At 46.4% G+C, this 26,210-nt stretch overlaps 1 protein-coding gene across 1 annotated transcript; it reads right to left on the reverse strand.

Annotated features, from left to right (window-relative positions):
- On the reverse strand, positions 1-24,960 carry TRIM14 (tripartite motif containing 14). Its single transcript, XM_070794817.1, has 6 exons — positions 24,667-24,960; positions 21,828-21,923; positions 14,149-14,382; positions 10,566-10,728; positions 7,273-7,362; positions 1-3,348 (listed from the first exon to the last, which is right to left on the reverse strand). The coding sequence occupies exons 1-6, from the start codon at positions 24,880-24,882 to the stop codon at positions 2,813-2,815; spliced, it is 1,335 nt and encodes a 444-aa protein (XP_070650918.1). The 5' UTR covers positions 24,883-24,960; the 3' UTR covers positions 1-2,812.
- Between the last annotated feature and the right edge of the window lie 1,250 nt (positions 24,961-26,210).

The raw sequence follows: 26,210 nt of genomic DNA on the forward strand, positions 1-26,210 counted from the left end.
TTAAAAGGGATAGTATTCATGTTTTATTAAAACAAACCACATCTGCAAGCAATTTGCTCTTATTAATAAAAAAATTTCTACAAATTCAAGTCTACAAAGACAGTAAGTGATGGGTACCATTTCAGACCTGGACCCCAACAAAGCTCAGTCCTGTGTTGAATGCTGCCGGAGGCACCTGCTCCTGTCAGATGGCAGCTAGGAGTATCGGCTCTCTTAGCACTGCCATGCCCAACAGGAACCCATTGGCGTGCCAACAGGTCCTGGCATGGCACAGCACTGTAGTTTTCAGGACAGTTCACATCCTCTGGGCTCATTTGAGCCTCACACCACTGCTAGGTAGGGTCATTAATCTCACTTTACAGATGATCTCCCATCAAGTACAGCGACTAGCCTGAGATAATGACTGTGGACAAAAACTGCAGTTTTTGTCCTTTATAGTTCAGCTCTGACTCTTGCTACAATACATGAAGCCCAAACCTCAAATCTCCCTCGGGGTGTAAGACTTCCTCTCAGAGCCCACAGAAGGTAATCCAAAAATAGATTCAATCCCACAGAGTAACCAGGCAAAAGCAGGGCATCACAGGCCTCATAAGAGAGGGGCCAGAGCAAGTAGGCACTGGCTAGAGACTGGCTACATTCACGTGAACATGGTGGAAGAGCACAGACCCCAGCCCCACCACTAGCTGTGAGATACTGGGCATGTTATTCATTCTCTAAGTTTTGCCATGTGTACAACTGTCAAACTATCTTTCTCCTAGGGGTGATGTAAGGATCGAATGAGTTAATAGTTGTAAAGCATTAGAACAGTGCCTGGCAAAATAGCAAGGATTTTTACTTGGACCCTGTGGCTGTGAGTCTGGGAATAAGTCTTACAGAGATGAACAGAGATGTGGGGTCAAGCGTACCCATCTCCCTCTGTCAGGAATGCCCTCTGCCTGTCAGAATTCAGCTTGGGGCCATCCCCGGTAGAATTAATTTCCCTTTTCCTGGAGTGTAGTGTTTAAAACATCTAGCCAAGCTAGAGTTTTAAATGATTTGGTTAGGACTAAAGCCACTTTTGAAGTTCCTTCTGCCTTGTATTCTACTTGTATTACACTGCCTCATATGAAATTACTGTTTTTAGGTAAAAAAAAAATTAAAAAACCACTGGATTTATATGGTTCAAACTAATTAATGCACTGAGAGTCTGTTTAAACCACGGAGATTCAGCCTTGCATGTTCCTCATCCTACCACTGCCCTCCTGTCAAGCACCTAAGAAGATAACTTAAGACAGTATAACTTCAAACCACATAAGGAATTTGACAAACAGGATGCTGAACGTTCAGAACCGAGGCACAGACCCTAGAAAGAGGCCTTTCCCTCCCTCCTGGAGGAGCTGACTTCCTGCTGATTTAACCTCTACTGACAACATCACTACTCTCTGGAAAGCAGGGGGTCTCTGCATTTCCTTGGCAACATTCTGGACCTGAGGAAAACAGGGATGCCTGAGCTGCCCAAACCCCACTCATGGTGAGTTCCTCTCCTTTTGATTCCATGACAGTTGGGAAAACTGCCTATGGTCGCTTAGCAACAGTCATCTGCTGATTTCTTCCCAACATCCCCTAAGAAATGAATAAGCAGTAAAATCTTCCAGACTGAAAGCTGGGCTGGAAGGGCTGGGCCAGAGACACATGGCTGGGTGCTGGGGGGGTGGCCCAGTCCTTAATCTCTGTGGGTGACTTGAGGCAACTTTCTTTCATGACCTTATTCTCCCCAAATGTACAATGAGGTCAGGCTGGGTGATCTGTGAGGCCCTCCCAACTCAGCTGTTCTGATTCACTAGCAGTCAGCTAGTGGTCATCGACTCACTGCCTTGGAGGGAAGGGACTTTTTGAATTTTTCAGGGTGAGGAAGGCGTAGGATATGGCTGCCCTTAGAAATCTTCCAATCTAATTGGAAAGACAGGTTGGGGAGACTTCCTGGGGCAGTTAAGCCTGGGGAAGACAGACAGGCAAAAAGAAGAAAGGGCTTTCCTGTATAAATGTGTTTGTATGGGAAACGGCAAAGGCACGGGCATACAGGTGGAACTAAGTGACCCAGTTCTGATTGAAGGGTCTCTGAAAAGAGCAGTAGGAGCTAGATGAGGGTATGTACTTTGGGGCAGACTAGAAAAGCCTTGAATGCTAGGGTAAAGTGATTCCCCCGCCCCCCTCCCCATTGTAGTCCTTGGAAAGCTTTTGATAGTTCTAAGAAATTAAGTGAGGTTTCAAGCAGATCACTCTGGCTGTAAGGTAGAAAATGAGCTTGGGAAAGTGTTCAGGCCAGGAAGTGGTAAGAACCTCTGGCAGCTGCTCGTAAGGGAGGTGACATGGACAAGCTGAAGTAGAGTGAAGAGGAGGAAGCATATCCAAGGGACATTAAGGGATAGACGAGTCCTAGCGACTCTCACTCATTCACATATTTATCTTGCGCCTACTATGTGCCAGGCAGTTCTGGGTGCTATGTGAGCTGATGCTGGGGATCATGTTCACTGACATGGTCAGGGTGCTTAAGGCTCACCTGTGGGTGTGTGCTTTCAGGAACCTGAACTAAAAGGCAGTGTAGTATGAGTGTCCTGGTGGCGGGGTCGCACGAGAGAGCAGCAGGAGAGGACCTGCAGGTTTAGGGCTCGTTTGAAGCTCGCCTACTAGGAGAGGAACTGTACAAAGCACAGGGAAGGACTGGTGGGGGAGACAATGGGAATGCTTACAGAGGAGGTCGTAGACCAGCTCCGTCTGGATGCAGTAGAGTAGAGCCGTGGAGAGCCTAAGGCGGTCACTAGGGTCTCGGCCACTAGGGCAGCCGGGAGATGCTGATGGCCCCTTCCCAGAGCCGCAGAGCCGGGTACAGCGGCTCCTGGAAGGCGGCCCGGAAGGTGTGTAGGTGGCTCATGCCGCCCGTCACATCGTAGAAGGCCAGGACGCCGGCCTCGTAATCCAGGAAGACACCGAGCCGGTCAGGGTCGTGGCGGGGCCGCAGGCGGCTGCGCTGGCAGTCGTGGAAGGCCCAGTACTCGAGGTCATAGCGTTTGAGGCACCAGGACTGGCGGTTGCAGCCCAGGCGGGCGGCGTCCGAGGCCCCGTGGCGTCGCAGGGAGCCGTAGGCCGCGCCCACCCACCAGCCGACGCCCGCCTCCTGCACATCCACTTCCCAGTAGTGGCGGCCGGCGGCGAAGCAGTCGCGGCTCAGCACCTGCCACAGCGCGTCGAAACGCAGCGCCGCAGTGGGTCCCAGGCGGCCGAGGAGGCTGCAGCGTACAGTCAGGAGGTCGGCAGAAAGGCGCAAGCGCGCGTGCATTGTGTCGGGCTCCAGACAGGGCGTGCGCGCGTCTGCGGAGGGCGGGGACACCGGGCCAAGCCTGAGGGGCGGGGCAAGCGACCCCGACACCGCCCCGCCCCGCCCCTGGGAGAACGACAGTGCGCGCGCAGGCTGTCCTGCGCTTGTTCACGGAAGAAAACTGGAAACACGCAAATCACCAGTGAGGAGGTGATCGGGGAACACGGGGAGGAGACAGCATTTTAATACACATCCGTTGTACAGCTTGAATTTTGTACAGTGGAATTTGCTGCCAATTTCAAAAAATTTAAAAATAACCCTATCACTATTTTAACACTTGGGTGTCCTTCCAAATTTTTTTACTTGCCCCTTTATGGTTTTTTTCTTAACATTAGTGTCATACCATACAGACTCTTGGTAGTTTGTTTTTTAAATGTATTAATGTATTTATGAACATTTTACCACGTCGTATAATATTCTTTTATAAGAGCATTTTAATGGCAACGTTAAGATTTTGATGTATAGATGAATTCAAATTTAATGTATACCTTCCCCCTGCTTTAAAAAAATATTTAAGCTTTTAAGAAGACTTTTAAAAACACTAATGAATACATGTTTATATATCTGATTATTTGGGCTATATTCCTAAAAGAATTGCTGGGTCCATGAGGATGATTGCATTTTTAAGGCTTTTGCCAAATTGTCCTCCAGAAAAGTGGTGGTGATTTGAACTCCCAGTTACAGTTATTGTTGCATTATACACATTTGGAGACATGAAGTTAGAGAAAAATCTAGGTCTTAGGGCATGTGGATGTTCAACTTTAGTAGATACTACCAGATAATTTTCTTGGTAGTATTTTGGAGTTTTCTGGAGAGCGGTTTTATATATTTTTTATTAGATTTATTCCTAAGTTTTTAGAAAGTGTTACTGAAAATAATGTTTTAAACATTTCATTTTCTAATTGTTTATTGCCAATACATGACCTAAATCAAATCCCTTATGATTATACAGTGGAAGTGAGAAATAGATTTAAGGGCCTAGATCTGATAGAGTGCCTGATGAACTATGGACGGAGGTTCGTGACATTGTACAGGAGACAGGGATCAAGGCCATCCCCATGGAAAAGAAATGCAAAAAAGCAAAATGGCTGTCTGGGGAGGCCTTACAAATAGCTGTGAAAAGAAGAGAAGCAAAAAGCAAAGGAGAAAAGGAAAGATATAAGCATCTGAATGCAGAGTTCCAAAGAATAGCAAGAAGAGATAAGAAAGCCTTCTTCAGCGATCAATGCAAAGAAATAGAGGAAAACAACAGAATGGGAAAGACTAGGGATCTCTTCAAGAAAATCAGAGATACCAAAGGAACATTTCATGCAAAGATGAGCTCGATAAAGGACAGAAATGGTATGGACCTAACAGAAGCAGAAGATATTAAGAAGAGGTGGCAAGAATACACAGAAGAACTGTACAAAAAAGATCTTCATGACCCAGATAATCACGATGGTGTGATCACTGACTAGAGCCAGACATCCCGGAATGTGAAGTCAAGTGGGCCTTAGAAAGCATCACTACGAACAAAGCTAGTGGAGGTGATGGAATTCCAGTTGAGCTATTTCAAATCCTGAAAGATGATGCTGTGAAAGTGCTGCACTCAATACGCCAGCAAATTTGGAAAACTCAGCACTGGCCACAGGACCGGAAAAGGTCAGTTTTCATTCCAATCCCAAAGAAAGGCAATGCCAAAGAATGCTCAAACTATTGCACAATTGCACTCATATCACATGCTAGGAGAGTAATGCTCAAAATTCTCCAAGCCAGGCTTCAGCAATACGTGAACTGTGAACTTGCAGATGTTCAAGCTGGTTTTAGAAAAGGGAGAGGAACCAGAGATCAAATTGCCAACATCCGCTGGATCATGGGAAAAGCAAGAGAGTTCCAGAAAAACATCTATTTCTGCTTTCTTGACTATGCCAAAGCCTTTGACTGTGTGGATCACAATAAACTGTGGAAAATTCTGAAAGAGATGGGAATACCAGATCACCTGACCTGCCTCTTGAGAAATATGTATACAGGTCAGGAAGCAACAGTTCGAACTGGATATGGAACAACAGACTGGTTCCAAATAGGAAAAGGAGTACGTCAAGGCTGTATATTGTCACCCTGCTTATTTAACTTATATGCAGAGTACATCATGAGAAACGCTGGGCTGGAAGAAGCACAAGCTGGAATCAATATTGGCGGGAGAAATATCAATAACCTCAGATATGCAGATGACACCACCCTTATGGCAGAAAGTGAAGAGGAACTCAAAAGCCTCTTGATGAAAGTGAAAGTAGAGAGTGAAAAAGTTGGCTTAAAGCTTAACATTCAGAAAACGAAGATCATGGCATCTGGTCCCATCACTTCATGGCAAATAGATGGGGAAACAGTGGAAACAGTGTCAGATTTTACTTTTTTGGGCTCCAGAATCACTGCAGATGGTGACTGCAACCATGAAATTAAAAGACGACTTACTCCTTGGAAGGAAAGTTATGACCAACCTAGATAGCGTACTGAAAAGCAGAGACATTACTTTGCCAACAAAGTCCGTCTAGTCAAGGCTATGGTTTTTCCAGTAGTCATGTATGGATGTGAGAGTTGGACTGTGAAGAAGGCTGAGTGCTGAAGAATTGGTGCTTTTGAACTGTGGTGTTGGAGAAGACTCTTGAGAGTCCCTTGGACTGCAAGGAGATCCAACCAGTCCATTCTGAAGGAGATCAGCCCTGGGTGTTCTTTGGAAGGAATGATGCTAAAGCTGAAACTCCAGTACTTGGGCCACCTCATGCGAAGAGTTGACTCATTGGAAAAGACTCTGATGCTGGGAGGGATTGGGGGCAGGAGGAAAAGGGGACAACAGAGGATTAGATGGCTGAATGGTGTCACGACTCGATGGACGTGAGTCTGAGTGAACTCCTGGAGTTGGTGATGGACAGGGAGGCCTGCCGTGCTGCAGTTCATGGGGTCGCAAAGAGTTGGACACAACTGAGCGACTGAACTGAACTGAACTGAACTGAACAACTAATTTTGGTATGCTGACATTACATCTGGCAGCTTTTCTAATTCATTTGTTAACTCTAATTTATAGCTTAATTTGGATTTCTGTAAAGAATCATGTCACCTTTGCATAATGATCTTTTTTCACTCTTTTCCTATCCTTAGAGCTTACATTTCTTTTTCTTGCCTCAAGTCACTCTCTAGGACATCTAGAACAATGTTGCATAGTAGTGGTTATACTGGACATCCTTTTCTCCTATTCCTGGGTAAATATCCAACAGAAATGCATATAGTTGCATCAAAAGATATGTACAAGGATGTTCATGTCAATATTATTCATTATAGGCCAAAGCTGAAAAAAAATATCTGTACACACATGTACTTTTAAAATGTCTGGAAGAACATATGCCAAAATATTAACATTTATTTCTGGGGGAGGCAATTGTTTTCTTTTCATATAAGTAATTTGTAATTCTCTACAAGAAGCATGCATTACTTGTATAATTTTTTAAGGAACAAAGATATCCATAATATATCAGTAAATGAAAACACAGATTACAAAACAGTATGTATAGTATGACACCATGTTTGTAAAATATATATATATTAAATATTTATCATTGTATGTTTATATAGATATGCCAAAGAAAGTTAAAAGGGCAAATAGTAGTACTTATCTACTGCTATGTGTCTGCTTGGTAGGTAAGCAGAAAAACTTCCGAAGCTCTTCAGTGATTTATGAGTTATTTTCTTTTAAAAAATTTTGTTTTCTACAGTGAACATGTATTATTTCTGAATTAAAAAAAAAAAACGCCTGATAGTAAGGGTTGGAAAAAACCAAAGGTGTGTCTCTCAGGAAGAAAGGGAGGCCCCTCTACTTCAGTGACCCTCCTTCCCCACCATTACACCCCACCCTCTTCCCCCTTTCCCCACACCTGGGGTCTTACATTTTAAGAAGAGTGATCGCTCTGGTGAGGGGCTTGTTTTCAACAAGGAACCCGGCTGGACACAGGAGCCCGAGAGCTGACAGTTCCTACCTGTAATGAATTGTGAGAAATCAGTGCCTGGTGTTTAGGCAAGCAGCACTAACTACAAAACATTACTAAAAATATTACAGAACTGGAGATTCACATAATCTCTCCCCAAGAATGGCATGCAAATTTAAGTAGGAAATGCAAATTCACAGTAACAGGGAAACTCCAGGACGAGGCTCAGATCTACAGAGAAAAACACACTTTCCAAGACTGGAAGCAAATTGAGCACTGGCAGGCCAGTGTGAGCGAGCCCCAGACATGGGGAGGACACTGCAGGCTCCAGGACCATGCTGAGAATCAACCATGTATTCAGTGGTCAAGGAAGGGGGCAATTTCACGGCAGACATGCAAATTCTAGGATAAAGGTAGAAAACAGGAAATTACAGCTGAGTCCTCAGCAAGGTCATATTCATCCAGGTCAAAGGGAGTTCAGGTAAAAGGTCCTCCTCGTTTCATATTCATCCAGGTAAAAGGTCATACTTATCCAGGTAAAAGAGAATTTAGGGGAAACTCAGGTCACAATCCCTGTCTATAACAATTCAGTCAGGTAAGTGAGGAGAGAAATGGACGTGCTTGAGCTATGCCGCAAGGTAGAAAGTGCTCTGATCCAAGAAGAGACATGAAAGGGCTCCAGGGCTTAGAGGGGTCAGTGAAGGCTTCCTGGAGGAGGAAGCACCTCAGCTGGCCCTTAGATTTGGGGAAGCTTTGGACACCCAGAAAAAGGATGGGAGGCTTTCCCAAGAATATAGCAGGAGCAAAGACAGGTACTTGGAGTATTATGTAAAGTGAGGAGCCAAGGAAGGTGTTTGAAGGAGTGTAGACATGAGCAGAAGAATTTCTAAGCCTCTCTCTGATGGGGAATGGATAGGGTAGGGTGAGAGTAGAGACATCCTGTGGGTAGGCTCATGGCTGACCTGGGGCAGCAGGGATGGAAAAGGAGCCAGGTTCAGCATATACTGCAGTGGTACAAGTTCCAAGGCTTGACTCTACTGGGAGCGGGGAATGAAGAGTAGATTGGAGGCAAGCAGCAGCGGTTTCGGGGTTAGCGGGTGGAAGATGCTGGATTCCATTTCAGCCTGTTGAACCTGCAGTGTCTGTGGAACTCACAGGTAGGGCGGTGAGGCGGGATGATGGAAGGGCAGTGGTGCTGCAAAGACCCCATCTCCTTGGAGCCTTCCTGGGAGGCAGTACCTCTCAGTATTACCTGTGATAGTGAGAATGATGGCCTCATCTGGAGGTGGATGAGAGTGATGGCCTGGGAGGAAACAGACTCCAGGGGAAGAGAACACAATCCCTGGTACCAGAGTCTGTCTTAATTCTGCCTCGACTCCTACCAGCTGTGTGACCTAGCGCAAGTCAATTAACCTCTCTGACCCTCAGCTCCCTCATCTGTAAAATGGGGGATAATGAAGGCGTCTACCACATACATGGGGTGGTGCTGCTTGCTGTGCTTTTTAGCAAAGCACAGAGAATACATGAAGCAAATGACCGTTGGTAATCTTGCCATCAACGTGAGCTTCAATCACGGTTTGCCATTTTTTGATCATGGAGCGTATTTTGACATGGATAAGATCCATACCATGAAAGGCAGTTTTTGCCCTTAACATCTTCGGGAATTAGCTTTAATTCTCTAAACGCAGCTTCATCATTTTACAGATCAGCAAGACTCACTTCAAGAGGTGACCTTCAAGGCCATCAGATGCAATTTGGGTTGCTACAGTTCTTGTGATTAGGGTTTTTCCAAAATTTCTTATTTGGAACATAGCTGCTGCTTTCATAACCTTTCTTAGAAAACGGGTCAACCACTCACTTTCTTCTTTGTTCCTTTTTGCTGCCTTTTGTCAAGCACTTGCTCTTGCAAATCCCTATATGCTACTCAGACAGCCAAAAGGGCTGTTCCTTCCAATTCTAAGTGCTCTTTTTCATCTCAGAATATGACAACTTCTTTCTAGTTGTTCAGTTCAAAATCTTTGGAGTTTCCTTGGTATCTCTCTCTCTTCTTCCCCCTTGTGCCCACATCTACTCCAATTGACTGCTTCCGCCCCCCGCCCTTTGCTCTTCCTCCAGCAAGTCAAACTCACAATTGCCTTGTGCCTCAGGACCTTTGCACTTTCTTTCCCCTCTACCTAGAAGACATTTTCCCCAAGATGTAACAGCAGCAGTAACAATACTAGCTAGTGCTCACGGGAGCTTATTACGCCTGAGCACCATTCTGAGCACTTTACATGTAAGAACCCACTTAATCCTTACAACAACTCTATGAGATGGGACTATATTATCTTCATTCTATGGATGCAGGAACAGAGGCATGGAAAAGTTAGGTGCCCTGTTCCAGATGGCAGGGTTAGGAAGTGGTGGACCTGGGATAGAAGCCCAGGCAGTGTGGCTCCAGAGTCCATGCCTGTGACCACTAAGCTCTCTGGCTCATGCTTCAAGTCACCTCCCACATCCCCTTCTCAAAGAGGCCTTCCCCACTTCCCCATAGAAAATAGCTCTTTCTCCTGGTCACCCTCTATTCTCCTTACTCAGTATTATTTTTTCAAGGCACTTCTTATTGCTGATACGTATTCATTAGTTGACTGTCTTCCCCTTAAAAGACTGAGCACCACAAAGACAGGATCACTGTTTTGTACCCTGCTGTGCCCAGCACATAACAGGGGCTCAATAACTGTTTTGAACGAATAACAGAGATGAAGGAATGGATACTTCTGAGCACCTGCTTTGTGTCAGGCCCTATGGTGACCTCAGAGATGGACCCAAAGTGGTTCTTGCCCTCCAGGCATTTAAGAGAGGCAGAGAAGGGCCATATATCCAGCTCACAAACACCCCCAGGCAGGAGATGGAGCAGGCCCAGAGCAGAGGGGCAGATGGCTGAGACAGCAAGGGAGCCCAAGGAAGGGCTTCCCAAGTAAGTGCCTTGACCAGGTAGAGGAGGTGGGGGGAGTTGGTCCGTCCAGCTGGGAGCTGAGTGCAGGCAGAGCTGAGGTGAGGCAGGACCCCGGGAGCGACTGAGGGGCAGGAATAGAGCAGAGCGGCTGTGAGAGACAGGACCTATCTCAGAATGAGTAGGAGGTGAGGTTGGCAGGGAGGGTTGGGCCCAGCCTTGGGCCTCTGTGCGGGAGAGACATGATTCAGACATGACTGCACCATCTCTAATGACAGGACCAGGGAGTGAAGGACCCAAGGTTGGTCACACAGTGACTTACTTTCCTTAAGGCGGACATCCAGTGGCGTCTGCAGCAGGCTCTGCATGGCTTCCACGAGGTCCTTAAAGAAGCTCTTGACGGGCTCAAATGAGTGGGGCACGGGGTGGCACAGCTCCCCCAGGCTCATCTGCTGCTGTATCTGCTGCTCAGTGGCTGTGTACTCCTGCGAGGGCACGTGGGGCTCAGGGTAACTTGGGGCCATGGTCCAGTCTCCACCATCACGCCCAGGAACAAACCAGCCAGCGAGCATAGGCCCCACCTGGCCCTGACACCTGCTGCCAGCCCAGACCCTGTCCCCAGGAGCGGACCCCCACCCCCAGTGCTGGGGGGCTGTTGGTTCTTCTCTCCCTCCCTGCGGTGTGCACTGAGGTCCGCTCTGCATTAGGGGGCGAGGGACGGGGCAGGCTGGGTGCCCTTGCCTTTAGCTCACCACCTTGAAAGGGACCCCAAAGCTTTACAGACACTGTGACAGGGACTGGTCTGAGGTACGGGGGAACAAAAAGAGTGAGGGGCCAGTCTGCCTGGGGGAAGGTGCTCCTGGGGCATGTCCAAAATGGACAACAGAAAACCATGTCCCCCAAAATGAAAGCCAACGACTCTGGAAGCTCAACTGGAAAGCTGACTGAGGGGACATGCCCACCACAGTGGGGGGCTGTCTTGTTTTCTATCTGGACAGTACCTTTTATTAAATACCCTTCCTGTGTTAAGTATGGCTTTGCTAAGTGGAAGCTTGAAAACGGTCCTGGTCCCCCTTGCACCCACAGCAGCTCCACTCCAAGTTCTGGATGTGGAAGTGAGGGTGGGTGGTGACAGTGGCGTGTGGCTGTCAGGGACAGCAGTGGTGGAGGTTCCGGGGGGTGGCCCTGGGTCGGTAGTGTGAGCTGTGACATCTTGCCCAGGGGAGAAGCGGTGGGGTCTACACTGGAGCAAGCCTGTGCCACAGCCTTGGCTTCACTCCTGTGGCCTGGTTTTTATCCCGACTTTCTGGCCCTCTGGCAGATCCCGTGTGCTACCCAATACTTTCATAAACTGTTTTCTTGCTTAAAACAGTTACAGAGGATTCTCTTGTTTGCACCTAAGATTCCCTGTCTGCACTTTCTGGAGAGTTGTCCCAGGCAAGGATTTAGAAGATAGAAGATTGCCTTAGGCAAGCAGGCCCTGGCTGGTTGGCAGTGCTGCCCAAGATGGGAGGGGCAGATGGATTCCCCAGGAAGGAAGGAAGGTGGCTTGGCAGGAGGAATGCTGGGCCTTGGGAGGGGTTGTGGGTACTCTCTAAGCCCTGTCTACCTAGGAAGCTACAAGTCTACAGCCTGTCTTCATCTGGGTGAGGAGAAGGGAATTTGTGGGGAAAGGGGGCTAAGGTCACACCCAGAGGGCTGGCCAGGGAGTCAGAGCACTAGCAGAGAGGGCAGGGAGCAGCTCTGGGTAGCAAGAGGGTGACAAGAGGGAAGATGGGTGGGGTGGGGCTGGGAAGGGGAATGAGGGACAAATGGGACCACCTGGCAACACCAAACTGCAGCATTTAGCATAGGGCCTGACACACAGAAGGTTCTTGATAAATGTTCATAATGGAATAAATGAATGAAACCAAGCATATCTATTTCTTGCCTTTGCAAACTCAAAGAACAGCCATATAGCCAAGTATCTCTCTGCCAGAAACCAGATGTCATCTTGGATTCCCCTAATCACCAATCCTGTCATATCTCTCAAACCTGCTTGCTTCTCCGCATCCCCACTGCCCCTGCACTGGTCCAGCCCCCCATCATCTCTCTCCTGGATACCTGTGGTCTCCTCCCTGCTTCCCTTCCAGCCTCAGTCCTGCATGCCCAGTCCAGCCTCCAACCTGTCACAGTGACCTTTCTAAACCATTGATCCGACCATGTCATCCCTCAGTCCCAAACATTCCCCTGACCCCTTTTCTCTTTACAAGACAAAGTCTAAACTCCATGACTAGGTATATAAGATCCTGCATCAACTAACTCTGGCCTCCTTATCCAGTTGCATCTCCTAACAACCCCTCCCCTCTCGTAACCCCGCCCTGCCTCCAGCCAGGCTGAACCCAAGTGTTTCTCCAGCCTGCCAACCTCTCGCAGGCACATGGTTCCTTCTGCCTGGTATGTCCTCTCTGCCCCATCCCTCTGTATATACCCAGTGAGCTCCTCCTTATCCTCTCACACCAGCTCTACCGTCACCTCCTCCTGGAAGCCTTCCCTGATTCCCCATACACAATTGGACTTCTTTGGACACACCTTTACTTGCTAATTTGAAATGGCCAAGGCCACATAAAGGTATAAGAGTGTAAATATCCTCCAGGGACTGGCTTGACTAGTTTTGTACTGACTTATTTGCCTGCCTTATTTTGCAGCCAGAGCCCATGCTCATCTGTGGTTATTCTCAGTGCCATCTTTACTTAGTTGTACTCTGTCTCATCCTACAAACCTTTAAAGCATCTTACAAAAGTTATCTGCTGCTGCACAATTTTCCTTTACTGAGAAAAGTGAAGCCAAGAGAGAACCAGGAAAAGAACGTAAGCTAGAAGCCAGTGAGATGAGGCACAAACTCTATGAACAAAGTCTATCCCAGCTATATGAAACATATTTGGCTCTGAGCTTCCCAGAAGCCATGCCAAAGAGAAAGAGGAAGAGTCAGATGAAAAAGCAATCCAAGAGCACAGGTGACTGCACAGGAGCCTGGTGGATCAGATGGTAAAGAATCTGTCTGCAGTGCAGGAAACCCAGGCGTGCTCCCTGGGTTGGGAAGATCCCCTGGAGGTGGGCATGGCAACCCACTCCAGTATTCTTGCCTGGAGAATCCCATAGACAGAGGAACCTGGTGGGCTACAGTCCATGGGATGTCAAAGAGTCGGACACTGAGTGACTACACTTTCACTTTCACTGACAGAAGAGTTTCTCCCATGGCTCCCTGAAGACAGGAACTCCACCCTCAACAGCAGGCTTTCACTCAGTGTAGCAGTGAATATCACAGGACTAGTTTTTAGACTCTCCTTTAGTATAACAGCCTCCAACAGAGCCCAGTGGCCAAGGAGTCCCGTCCTTCTCTCCACTTTGAGCAAACTGTGACTCAGCTCTTGAAGTCTGCTTAGTAGATTTTGCAAGGATACCGGATTTTCCAAGAGTGATGTTTCGATTAAGACTGTATAGTCAGAGGACCGGGCAGAGATGTCTTGTGGCTTTAGATTCAGACAGACCTTATTCCTACCAGCTGTATAACCTTGGATGAGTTCCTGCATCTCCTGGAGCCTCAATTTCTCCTTAGTAAAATGGGATGAGAATATCCAATTTGCAGAGTTCTTAGTAAATATTAGAGCTAAGATACCTAAAGTGCTTGGAACACAGAGGCCCTCAAAAATGGTGGCTGATAATGTCATTTAACTAGTCCAAGATGTATATTATCTTCCTAACAATGTATATTTTCTGACTTGTGTGGGGGCAAGGAAGTCTACATGCTGGCAAAGAAATTCTCTGTGTATTTCCTCAATGTATGAACGCCGTGTTCAGTGCCACATTAACCAAGATGAAATATGGTGGCCAGTGTCCCCTGTGGAGCAGAAACCCAGCATTACCTGCAGCAGCTGTACAGGATTGGTTTCTTGGCTGATAGTCCAGATCCTGTTGGACAGAGTGTTCATGACATCAATTTGTTCCCCACAAGACTTGATTTGCTCTGTGTATGCCTGCAGGGCAAGCTGTGTGTTTTTATCTATGAATTTCTTGGCCAGAGCTTCTTCTTCTTCAAGTAGTAATCTGAGTTCAGCAAATTTCCCGGTCAGCCAGGTTTTACTTGACTCTGCATGAGCCTAAAACACAAACGAACAATACAAAACCAGTTGTAGATGATATAATTGCCAACCAGGAAATCTAAAATAATCAACATGAAAAGAAACTATTATAACTTCTAAAAGGAGAGTTCAGCACTTTAGCTTTTTATAAAAAGCTTTCCTAAGTACTAGCTATAACCAATTGGAAAATGTATGGAGAAATAAAGATCATTTTTAAAGCAGCAGAAAAAACAGCAAAATATTTAAAATTAAACCCAACAAAAACTGTAAAGGCCTAGATAAATAAAAGCATAAAATTGTATGGAAAGACAAAATCTGAATGCATGGAAGAAAAACCATATCCTTGTCTGGGAAGATTGATTACCATAAAAATGTCATTTGTCTCCAAATTGGTGTATAAATTGGATACAATCCCAATCAAAGTCTTAACACGCATATTAACCAAATGTTAAATTATTGTGAGAGAGAATAAGTACAGGAAAAGTCAAAAACTGTTTTTTAAGGGACCAATGAAGGGGAATTCTCTGGCAGTCCAATGGTTAGGATGCCATGTTTTCACTATTAAGGGCCGCATTTGATTCCTGGTCAGGGAACTAAGATCCTGCAAACCTCATGGCATAGACAAAAAATAAATAAAGATCTATGAAGGATGAGCTGCCTTGTTGTTGTTTAATCGCTAAGTCGTGTCTGACTCTTTGCGACCCCATGGACTTGTAGCCCAATCAGGCTCCTCTATCCATGGGATTTCCCAGACAAGAATACTGGAGTGGGTTGTTATTTCCTTCTACAGGGGATCTTCCTGACCCAGGGATGGGAACTCGGGTCTCCTGCATTGCAGGCAGACTCTTTACTGTCTGAGCAACCAGGGAAGTCAAAACAAACTATAAAGATACAGGCTTTAAAACTATGTGGTTTAGGCATAGACAAAAAGATCAAGAGAAAGAATAGCTTAGAGAAGTATAAATATATATATTTGTTGAATAATATATAATTATATATTAATAGTTATAATATAATTGTTTATATAATTATATATTAATATTATATAAATTATATAATTATATATAATTCAAGAGATGGTGTTGGTACAGCATGGAATTAATCATTTGATAAAACTGTTAGATACTTACTTTATTCTGTATACAAACATAAAGTCAGACAGAATCCCACCTGTGAAGTACTCTTGTGAAAAATGTAAATCTGAATCTGATTAAGCCTCTAGCTCTAACTTAAAGATATAATTTAGAAGACATGTAGAAGACAGAGGAGCATGTTTATCATCAACTTAAGAAATACATCAATCAACTGCAGTTTGAAAACTTTATTTCACTCGTAATTCAAACAAAATATGACATTTATAAAACAACTGGGAATGTGACTACTGGTTGGATAGTTGATAATATTAAGGAGCCATTGTTAATATGGTGATATTAATATTAAACTAATATTTATAATATGATATTAATATGATACCTGATTTTAAATACTTTTTTATGTATTTAAAATTTACTTGATTTTAAAAATGAGTCCTTATCTTATAGATACAGGTAATATGCTCAGAGTTTTACTGATGAAATTATATGTCTGGATGACATGTATGTATGCTTGAGGTTTTCCACAATAAAAGCCAAACAGACAATTCTAAATAAATTAAGGCATTATACATTAAAAAATAATAAACCTATCAAAATGAAATATAGAACGATTTTATTTTTAAAAATTTGGGAAGGGAGGACCTCCGTAAGACTCAGATAGCAAAAAGGGAGTCATGACAGGTTGGATCACATGAAAAAAGAAACTCTTCGCGAGAGGTAAGGCACTATACACAAAGCTACATGACAGGTGACAAACTACACAGGCTTACTGTCCATAACGTATAGTGCAAAATAAATCATTCCGTTTAAAAATGGACCAGAGATATACAAGTGTCAATAGACATATGAAGAGGTGCCTCAGCATCCCAAACCATCAAGATCAAGGAAGTGAGCAGCACTATATATACATATGTACTGGCCATCAGACTGGAAAAAATGCTAACTGATGGATAACACCAAGAATCCGTGTGTGTAGAATAGGCATTTACATACACCGTGAGTGGCAGTGTCTATTAATAGCTATTAGAATTTGTAGAGGGTGATATAATATCGAAATTTTAAATGCTTAAATCCTTTGATGCAGCAACTCCTCTTGCAGGAATTGATCCTAGAAAATGTTTTCACATGTGCATAGAGATTTGTGTAACAAGACACTCACTATAGCATTGTTGGTGACAGAGAAAAGTTGGATAAAAGTTTCAATCTGAGAAGTACATGTATGTTCATTGTACAAATTATGCCGCATTCACACACTGAAATAACATCCAGTGATTAAAATGAATTCAGTGTCCTGATATGTGCTATAATTCGGATGAATCTTGAAGATATGATGCTAAATGAAATAAGCCAGACACAGAAGAACAAATGTTGTATGATTCCACTGATATGAAATATCTAGAATAGTCAAATTCATAGAGACAGGAGGTAGACTAGAGGTTACCAGGAGCTAGTGGAAGGGGAATCAGAGAAGCCCATGGCACCCCACTCCAGTACTCTTGCCTGGAAAATCCCATGGACGGAGGAGCCTGGTAGGCTGCAGTCCGTGGGGTCACTAAGAGTCAGACATGACCGAGCGACTTCACTTTCACTTTTCACTTTCATGCATTGGAGAAGGAAATGGCAACCCACTCCAGTGTTCTTGCCTGGAGAATCCCAGGGACGGGAGAGCCTGGTGGGCTGCTATCTATGGGGTCGCACAGAGTTGGACACGACTGAAGTGACTTAGCAGCAGCAATGGGAGGGGAATGGGAAGTACTTGCTTAGTGATTACAGAGTTATGTTTAGGGTAATGAAAAAGTTTTGAAAACAGTGCTGATGTTTGCACAATACTGTGAATGTAATTAATGCCACTGAATTATACACTTAAAAATGGTTAAAATGGTCATTTTTACGTGTATTTTGCCACACACACACGAAGAATGCAGTGGACCTGCATTCTTGTCATGGAATGTAATTAATGCCACTGAATTATACACTTAAAAATGGTTAAAATGGTCATTTTTACGTGTATTTTGCCACACACACACACATGAAGAATGCAGTGGACCTGCATTCCTGTCATGGAAAGCTCTTCAAGACATCATGTGAAATGAGGCAAGCTGCAGAATAATACATACAGGATGGTCTCATTTATGTAAAAAATCACAAAATAAAACTGTATATGGATATCTGCATCTGTATGTCTGCAAGTGCATTTAAAATATCTGTCTGGTCATGTTTGGGGAGGGGTGTGGGGTGGGGAAGATGGTCAAGAGGGATTCTTACTTTGTACTTGCCAAAGTTCTACACTATATTCTAATACACTATTTAAATTTTTAAAACTGAAATGTGTTTATGCATTACTAGTGCAATTAAAAACTAAAATCATAAAAAAATTAGGCCAGTATCTTTCCTCAGACCAAACATTTATACAACCCACTAGCAGGAAGATCCTTGGTATCCAGGCAGGCGTGGGGTGAGCAGGCTCCCCTGTGGTGCCAAGCAGGGTCCCCTGTGGTGCCAAGCAGGGTCCCCTGTGGTGCCATGTTCTCTCCTTAGTTGGAAAAGAATGTGTGGTTTGTCAGGATCTAGGGGATGAGTTCCCAAAGCCTGTGTTTCCCTTACAGTGTTCTACGCAGTGGTCAGGCTCTGAGTCTAATTTATACCACCACATGCCATAGAGATATTAAACAGTTTTTGGCTACCTTGGGAATTAGTCTACAACATGGTTTCTATGAGTCAGCAAGCCTGGAAAGTACATCTTTGTTGAATGACTAAGTGAAGGAAAGAAAATGTGTTCTAAACCCTTGATTTATCAACACATTTTGGAGGCAACGTATGTACATGGAGGACCTTTTTCTAGAAACTGAGAGCAAACGTCTTCTCCCAACAAACCTGTACTCCAAGCAGTTTCTACAGATCCACTTTTTAAAGAATATACAAAATAAGCTTAATGATACCACACATTGTTATAAATCTCAACATAGAAAACTTAAGGTATAAGCAACCTGAGACTGATTATGCAATATGGTTTAAAAAAAAAAGAGAGAATTCTGGCAATGAAACAAAGAAGTACACTGGTTTGGGCCACATCGGTTCAAAGTGAACCAATATACTATATATATATTATATATATTGTTGTTTATTGCTAAGTCATGTCCGACTCTTTGCAACCCCATGGACTGTAGCCCGCCAGGCTTCTCTGTCCATGGATTTCCCAGGCAAGAACACTGCAGTGGGTTGCCATTTCTTTCTCCAGGGGATATTCCCAACCCAGGTGTTAAATCCAAGTCTCCGGCTTGGCAGGAGGATTCTATACACTGTGTATTTATATACTTTTTTTGTTGTCATTTACAAAAGTATCAAAAGCTCAATGTAGAAAATTTGGAAGATTTGAAAGAAGACTATAACCACTCTGATATATGGTCATCTTATCCCAGTTTGAGTAAAAAGTTAGGGCAGCAGTTAAGTGTTGATTTTCTCTACACCTGGATGTGTGTAGGGAAACACACATCTCAGCACCCCCTGGAGCCGTGATGGGGAAGCAAAGAGCCTATTAAGGAAAAATCATTTAAAGGGTATTGGGTGGGGACTCAAGATCAAGCCCTTCTTGATTGCTCTCTGGATAGACGTGGTTGGGTAGGCCTGGTTGTTGGCTTCTGATCAGTAGACTTTGGCCAATTGTGAACTTTATTGGTTTTAATTTGTTTACCAAGCTGTTTCATGGGCTAATTTCCAAGCAGATGATCTTTGCCCTAGTACTGCCTCTGAGAAAGCAAGGACGGAGAAGCATGGTTGCCCCAGACCTCTCTGCCACAACCGAGCCTGCTGCAGTTTGGTACAACGCACCAGAGTCCCCATAAACGTCTGTGCCTGTTGAGCCAGGTGACTCACGCTAGGAACGTGTTCCAAAGGAAATAAGTCAAGGTGCCAAATATCACTGCAGTGTTGTTTCACCTGAGTGAAAAACTGGAAGGGATCTAAATGTTCAACATTGGGAAAATGGTTTCATGAATCATGGTCGAGCCATTTAATGGCACACACAGCCTCTAATACCAACACTGATAAACAACTTTTAATGACATAGGAAAGGGTTAGCGTCTTAAAAAACAACCACAACATCCTACCCAAGTAATGACATATGTGTTGTGCTTAGTCACTCAGTTGTGTCCGACTCTTTGTGACCCCATGGACTGTAGCTCTCCTATCTAAGCCACCAGGGAAGCCCAAGAATACTGGAGTCGGTAGCCTATCCCTTTCTCCAGGGGATCTTCCCGACCCAGGAATTGAACCAGGGGCTCCTGAATTGCAGTTGGATTCTTTACCGGCTGAGCTAACAGGGAAGCCCAAAATGACATGTGTGTGTGTGTGTGTGAGTCGCTCAGTAGTGTCCGACTCTTTGTGACCCCATGGACTGTAGCCCATCAGGCTCCTTTATCTATGGGATTCTCCAGGCAAGAATACTGGAGTGGGTTGCCATTTCCTTCTCCAAAATGACATAGTTTAGTCAAAAAAGGGAGAAGGAGCAGACATGGGAAATCTTCCTTCCTATTACTTTCAAACACATGGAAATGCTGAGCAAATTTTAAAGTTACATAACCAGATTAAAAAAAAAAAAAACAAAACCCACAATCAAACAAACAACAAAAAGGAAATCCCCAGGTCCCCAAAACAAAGAAAGAACTTGGTGTCAGAACCACGGTGAGTGACCTGGGTGGCATGGAGGTGGAGGGGCGTGAGACAGCCACAGCATGCTGGAGCCTGGGTCATCTAGGAGGGTGCTCTGGGCACCTGGCATCATTCCAGTTGGGAGTGGGAACAGGGCCATCTGACCCAAATCAAACCAGATTCACAGAAGGTTGCTCCATCCATGAACCAGGCACCAGTAAAAGTCTATCCACTGACCTGGGGAAGGGGCAAGGAATCTTGTCATCTACCCAGAGTCATGCACTACTTTTCCAACTTCCCATAAATCTGTAATTACCTCAAAATAAAGTTTAAGTTGGGTGAGTGAGTGTGTTAGTTGCTCAGTTGTGTCCAACTCTTTGTGACCCAGTGGATTGGGGCTTGCCAGGCTCCTCCATCCACGGGATTTTCCAGGCAAGAAGACTGGAGTGGGTTGCCATTCCCTTCTCCAGGGGATTTTCCCAACCCAGGGATCGAATCCAGGTCTCCTACATCACCGGCAAACTCTTTACTGTCTGAGCCACTAGGGAAAACTATAGTTGGGGAAAGCTTCAAAGAAAACCATTCCTTAGATTAAGCTGAAACCTGCCCCCCTTAAGACTTTCCACATGGATCCTAACTTTTACCTCGGGAGCCTCTAGACTATGTCTGCTCAGAGATTTACAGACAGTGAGCCTGTCCTCGGGGCTGAACATCCCCAAGCACCTCCCCTATCCCTTTGGGTGTGCCAACTTTTAGTTCCCATATTGTCTTAGACTGATGTTGCCTGAGCCCAGAGCCGTGCTCTTGAAGACGACATGATTAATAATTAAGCCAGGGCCACAGGTGTAAGACATCTGTCCTCAGTAAACTAGGGCAGGCTGTCACTCAAAAGCTAATGGACGCTGGACAAGCAGAGGGCCATTTCTGTGGCCTTGTCTGGGTGCTAACTATTCCCATGGTCAGAGCCAGTCTCACTGCCTGACTTGAGGTAGCCAGTCCGGGTTCACAGACCCCTCAGTGAGACGGGCCTTGGGAGGGCATCCCACCCCAGCCCTCACTTTGAGGAGCCCTCACTTCTCAGCGGTGGCTGAGAAGGGAAGGGACTAGCCAAGTTCACCTAAAAGGCTCCTAAAGAGCAATAATACCATTCTCATAGTTAAAACAGCAGCTAGGATTATGTCAGTCCCAACTTCCTACTTAAAACTCACAAAGAATCCACTTAAGTAAACATTGTTATGACAGGATAAGCCTGAAGAACATGTCATGAAATATATTTAAACCTATTTGCTTTGTTTCAGCAGTGAAACTGAAAGTGTGATTTGCATGTTCCATTTTCTTTGCTTAAGGCAACTTGGGGTGTAGGGGGTGGAGGACTAGTCTGTCTAAGAATATGGCCTTGGAGATGGAGGGAGAAAAGACCATTCCTCCACTTTGTCAGGCATTTTGGGACAAGGCTAGGGCTCTGGGTAGAGGCAGATTCACTGCAAAGCTAATGAAAGAGAAGCCCCAGGCCACTCTCTAGCATGACCTCTTCATGGTCTTGCAACTAATTTTGTGCTCTTTTTCTTCAAAAGGGTCCCCTAAATTACATAAGCTCCAGGCCCCACCAAACCCCCCTTTGACGTTGGTTTTCATTTTCCCTGGCTCCATATTGGGGAGAACCCTGTGTCGGAGCAGAGAAGTGGACATCTCAACTAGGATCAGGAAGAATCCCCCACTTGCCTTGAGCTTCTCAGCAGCATCTTCTATCTGGGTTATGTTGCCAACTTGCTGCTGCTTCTTGGTTGCCAAATGCTTTAAGCATTCTTGGGTGAATTTCTGTATGTGAAAAAGTTAGGACAAAAGTCTTAATGTTGTCACTTTTGAGATAACAAGTCACTCCAGGGGTCATCTCCTCTCAACCCTGTATATTTTTCAGTGGAGGTATCTGGAACTCAGAAGGTATGGTGACTTGCCCAAAGTCATGAGGCAAGTTGGAAGCTGAGCTGGGACTAGGGCTCCTCTGATCCTCAGAGGCCCACATCAGGTATTCTCCAAACCTTGAGGTGCTCCCTTCTTTCTAGAACAGTCCTACTTGTGACCTGCTTTTCCAGGCCCTCTAACAGGATTTTAGGGAAGCAGCTTGGGGTCAGTGGAAGAGCATTCACTTCTAGAGTGAATCCTGAGTACTGTTAGTTCTGGGGCCTGTTCCAGGAGCTGCCTTCACAGAACCTCCCTCCAGGGTTGGTCTGTGGTCCTCTGGACTGGATTGGTGTTCAGAGGACCTGCATGTGTAAGAGGTCCCCTCTCCCACCTACGTGGCACCCAACTCCCTTCCATATCTCTGCTGTTTGCAATTGCCGTTTCTTCAAAGACCTGCTCTGTGGACTCCCCTACGCTGTGACCTTACCTCCGCCTTACCTTCTTACGGCTCACCTTACGTTCATCTGCTGGACCAGCTATGCACTTTCTGAGGGCAGATCTGCTCCATTCTTGGCTCCTGCTCCCCAAGAGGGACAAGGGGGTGTCCCTAAAGTGTTTGCTGGATTGAACAGAATTACCAGGGGCTGCCAGCTTCAAGTGGAGAGCTGAAGCACGCTATGTATGAGCCCAAGTCCCAGACTCGGACAGGACCTGCTAGGTCTGAGTCCTAGCTCTCCTTCCACATGACCTAGGCAAGTGGCCTCACCTTTCTAAGCCTCAGTTTCCTCAGCTGCAAAAAAAAAAAAAAGGCGGGGGGCGGGGGGGGACAACCCCACAGAGTTGCTGTAAAGAATGAGGACACAAAGTGCTTGGTGTAGTGCCTGGCACACAAAATGCTCAGTAGGTGTAGCTTATATGGGAGATTGGGAGTGAGCGCTGGGGGTGGGAACACAATAGTAACCCAAGGATAAGCCATAAGCTCACCTTCCATCTTCCAGGAGCACATCCTCCATCCCCCCCCACCCCCCTCCCTTGAATCTTCTGGTCAAGCTCCTGTCTGTCAGCCAAGGATAATGTGGCATCCCGGTGCTTGAGCCCTCCAGTCACAGGGTGCCTCTCCTGTCTAGGTGCTTGGTGAAGCCCCACTTACTCGTCATGGCCAGTTTCAATGACATCCCCCACCCAGGAACTCTTCCTGGTCTTCCTGTCCCTGGTTCATACTTCTTCTTTTTGGCTCCCACTGACCACTGCCTCAGGCTCCCCAATTACAATACTTATCATACTGTGTTGTCACTTGTTTGTTCTTCCCCTACTAGCCAAGGGACGCCTCCAGGTCAGGGAAGAATTGGTCTGTTCCTTGACTCATGGATAAGCTGAATGGATGTCTAAGGAATGAATGGGTGTGTGGATACAAAAGAGGTAGGTGGACCTACCTATTAGAAGATGTTATCTCTGAAAGCAGCCTTGTTAACTCTGAAAACAGCATTTTGAGGAACTATTGTTACTATTAACTATTTATAGATAAGAAAAAGAAGATCTTGGAGGCAGAGGAAAGCCTTGAATCCTGGGCTCCACCTGCTAGATTAGCCCAAGGTGGCCCATTCTCAAGCTTCAAAGTCACAATGGCTAAATCAAGTGCAGGGAATGGCTCTAGATCAGATCAGATCAGTCGCTCAGTCCTGTCTGACTCTTTGCGACCCCATTAATCGCAGAACGCCAGGCCTCCCTGTCCATCACCAGCTCCCGGAGTTCACTGAGACTCAACGTCCATCGAGTCAGTGATGCCATCCAGCCATCTCATCCTCTGTCGTCCCCTTCTCCTCCTGCCCCCAATCCCCATTCCCAGGGAATGGCTGTAGGGCTGGATTAATCACTTCCTGAAGGTAGAAGTGGCAGAATCAAATCTGTGAGGGGAGCACCTGTCTAGCCCAAAGAGGGCTTTGCAGGGGTTTGGCCAGTCACTGGACAAGTTGGCCACTAGGCTGGAACAGGAGTCCAGAGCCCCCTTCCACTATTAGGATTAAGCATGGATGAGCGCTCCAAAGTGAGACTGGGCCCGTGGGGAGCAGTCCTGGGTTCAAGGCCCAGCCTCTGCCTCCAGAAGCCTCTTTTTGTCGGCGAAGCGGTTGACCTAGCTCCCATTGACTGTGGTTGACCTAGCTCCCACTGGCAGTTAGGCGCGTGGTATGGAGCGTAGGGAGGGGGAGGGGCGGGGTTGGGCAGACCGGCCCAACCCCAGAGCCATGGGGACCCACAGCCCCTCCCAGCAACTCCAGGAGGGAAAACCAGAGGAGGCGTGTGTGTGGCTTTCCTGAAACACTGTTGTTTTCTAAGCTGGAGGGATTTTTTCATCTTTGTTAAAGGCAGCTTTTCTTTAGGTCCAAAGGCCGTGGGGTGAACCCACCGTGGTGGATGAGGTCCAGGATACCCGGCCAGCCAGGCGCCCAAGTTCTTACTCCCAAACCCACTTCTTCTGATGCTTAAATGATGGCCTTGGCTCGCCGGTACCCTTCCTCAGTCTCTTTCAGAACAACAGGTCGGCCTCCGAGATGGTCCCCGGGCCGCCTTGCCGGTCCCGGTTCCAACCGGGAACTGCCAGTGGGACCCGGCACGCCCCTCCCCGCCCGTTGCTGCGGGGCTCGCGCCCCAGCGTCCCCACCTGCACGCGCGCCGCCTCGTCCAGCGCCAAACCGATCGGGTGGCCGCGATGCGAGCCCAGCACTGGGCAAAGCGCGCACACGCAGCGGCGGCAGCGGCGACAGAAGAGCTCAACCACGCGGTCGCCGTGCTCTGAGCAGAGCCAACCGCGCGCGTCTTCGGGTTCCGCGGGGCCCAACCCCCCAGGAGTCCCCTTGAGCACCGCCGAGCCCGCCATTCTCCCTCCAAGTTTCTGGGCCGCGGCAGAGCAGCAGCGAGAGGCCAGTGGGGAATCGAAAGCTGGGCGCTGGGGCGGGGCGCGCCCAGTTCCGGCAGGGAAAGGCGGGTAGCAGGGCGCCGCACGCAGGCCGGCCGGAGGCGGGGGAGTGGGGTGCGGTGGCGGGTATGGCCGCAGCATCAGCACCCTGAGGACTGCGCTGTGCCGTCCGGCCCACCTGCCCCGCAGTGAATGAATGCTCAGGCCTGGGCTCCCGGCTCAGTGTCTGGCCCAGAGGCAGCCACAGCAGAAATGGGGGTCACATCGAATGGGCTACCTGGAAGGAGGTGGGCTTCCCCGCTAAGTGACCCTTGTCTTGATCAGGAAAACTGCAGCCCTGTGGGTGGGACCAAAGTTGGCTGTGGCCTTCTGGGATGTTGTGCGTTACCTACATTTTTCATTTTCCCTTAATTCTCTCTTGCCCTTTCCCCCAAGAGAAATAACCATTCCTGCAATTGTGAGAAACCGTTCAGGAAACTCTGATTGCCCCCACGCTAAAGTCTCAGCTTCTATGGAATGTCGGTTGGCATTATGGAAGTTCCTCAAAAAATTAAAAATAGGACTACCGTATGATCCAGCAATCCCACTTCTGGGTGTTATATTATATATATATATATCCAAATATATATAATATATATATATTATATCCAAATAATATGAAGTCAGAATCTCTGTGGTATCTGCACTTCCATGGTCACAGCAGCACTATTTACAATAGCCAAAATATGGAAACAACCCAGGTGTCATCAATGGATCACTGGAGAAAGAAGATGTGGTATATGTATGTACAGTGAAATATTATTCAGACTTAGAAAGGGAAATCCTACCATTTTCTAAATAAATGAGCCTAGAAGACATTACAGAGAAGGCAATGGCACCCCACTCCAGTACTCTTGCCTGGAAAATCCCATGGACGGAAGAGCCTGGTAGGCTGCAGTCTATGGGGTTGCTCAGAGTCGGACACGACTGAGTGACTTCACTTTCAGTTTTCACTTTCATGCATTGGAGAAGGAAATGGCAACCCACTCCAGTGTTCTTGCCTGGAGAATCCCAGGGACAGGGGAGCCTGGTGGGCTGCCCTCTTAGGGGTTGCACAGAGTCGGACACGACTGAAGTGACTTAGCAGCAGCAGCAGCAGCAGCAGCAGAAGACATTATGTTAAATGAAAAGCCAGGTGGAGAAAGACAAATACTGTACCATATCTAAATATGTGGAATCTAAGGGGGAAAAAAAAGTCAAACTCATTGGAACAGAGAATAGAAAAGTGGTTGCCAGGGGCTGACAGAAAA

This window comes from Bos indicus, chromosome 8 (assembly GCF_029378745.1).
Source record: "Bos indicus isolate NIAB-ARS_2022 breed Sahiwal x Tharparkar chromosome 8, NIAB-ARS_B.indTharparkar_mat_pri_1.0, whole genome shotgun sequence".
Lineage (NCBI taxonomy): Eukaryota > Metazoa > Chordata > Mammalia > Artiodactyla > Bovidae > Bos > Bos indicus.

Coding starts and splice junctions, on each gene's coding strand:
- TRIM14 (XM_070794817.1), bottom strand. CDS start 24,882: ATGGCGGGCTCGGCGGTGCTCAAGGGGACTCCTGGGGGGTTGGGCCCC. Junction 21,924..24,666: donor ACGAGGCGGCGCGCGTGCAG/GTGGGGACGCTG, acceptor TTTCACATACAG/AAATTCACCCAAGAATGCTT. Junction 3,349..7,272: donor GCGATCACTCTTCTTAAAAT/GTAAGACCCCAG, acceptor CGCCCTCCGCAG/ACGCGCGCACGCCCTGTCTG.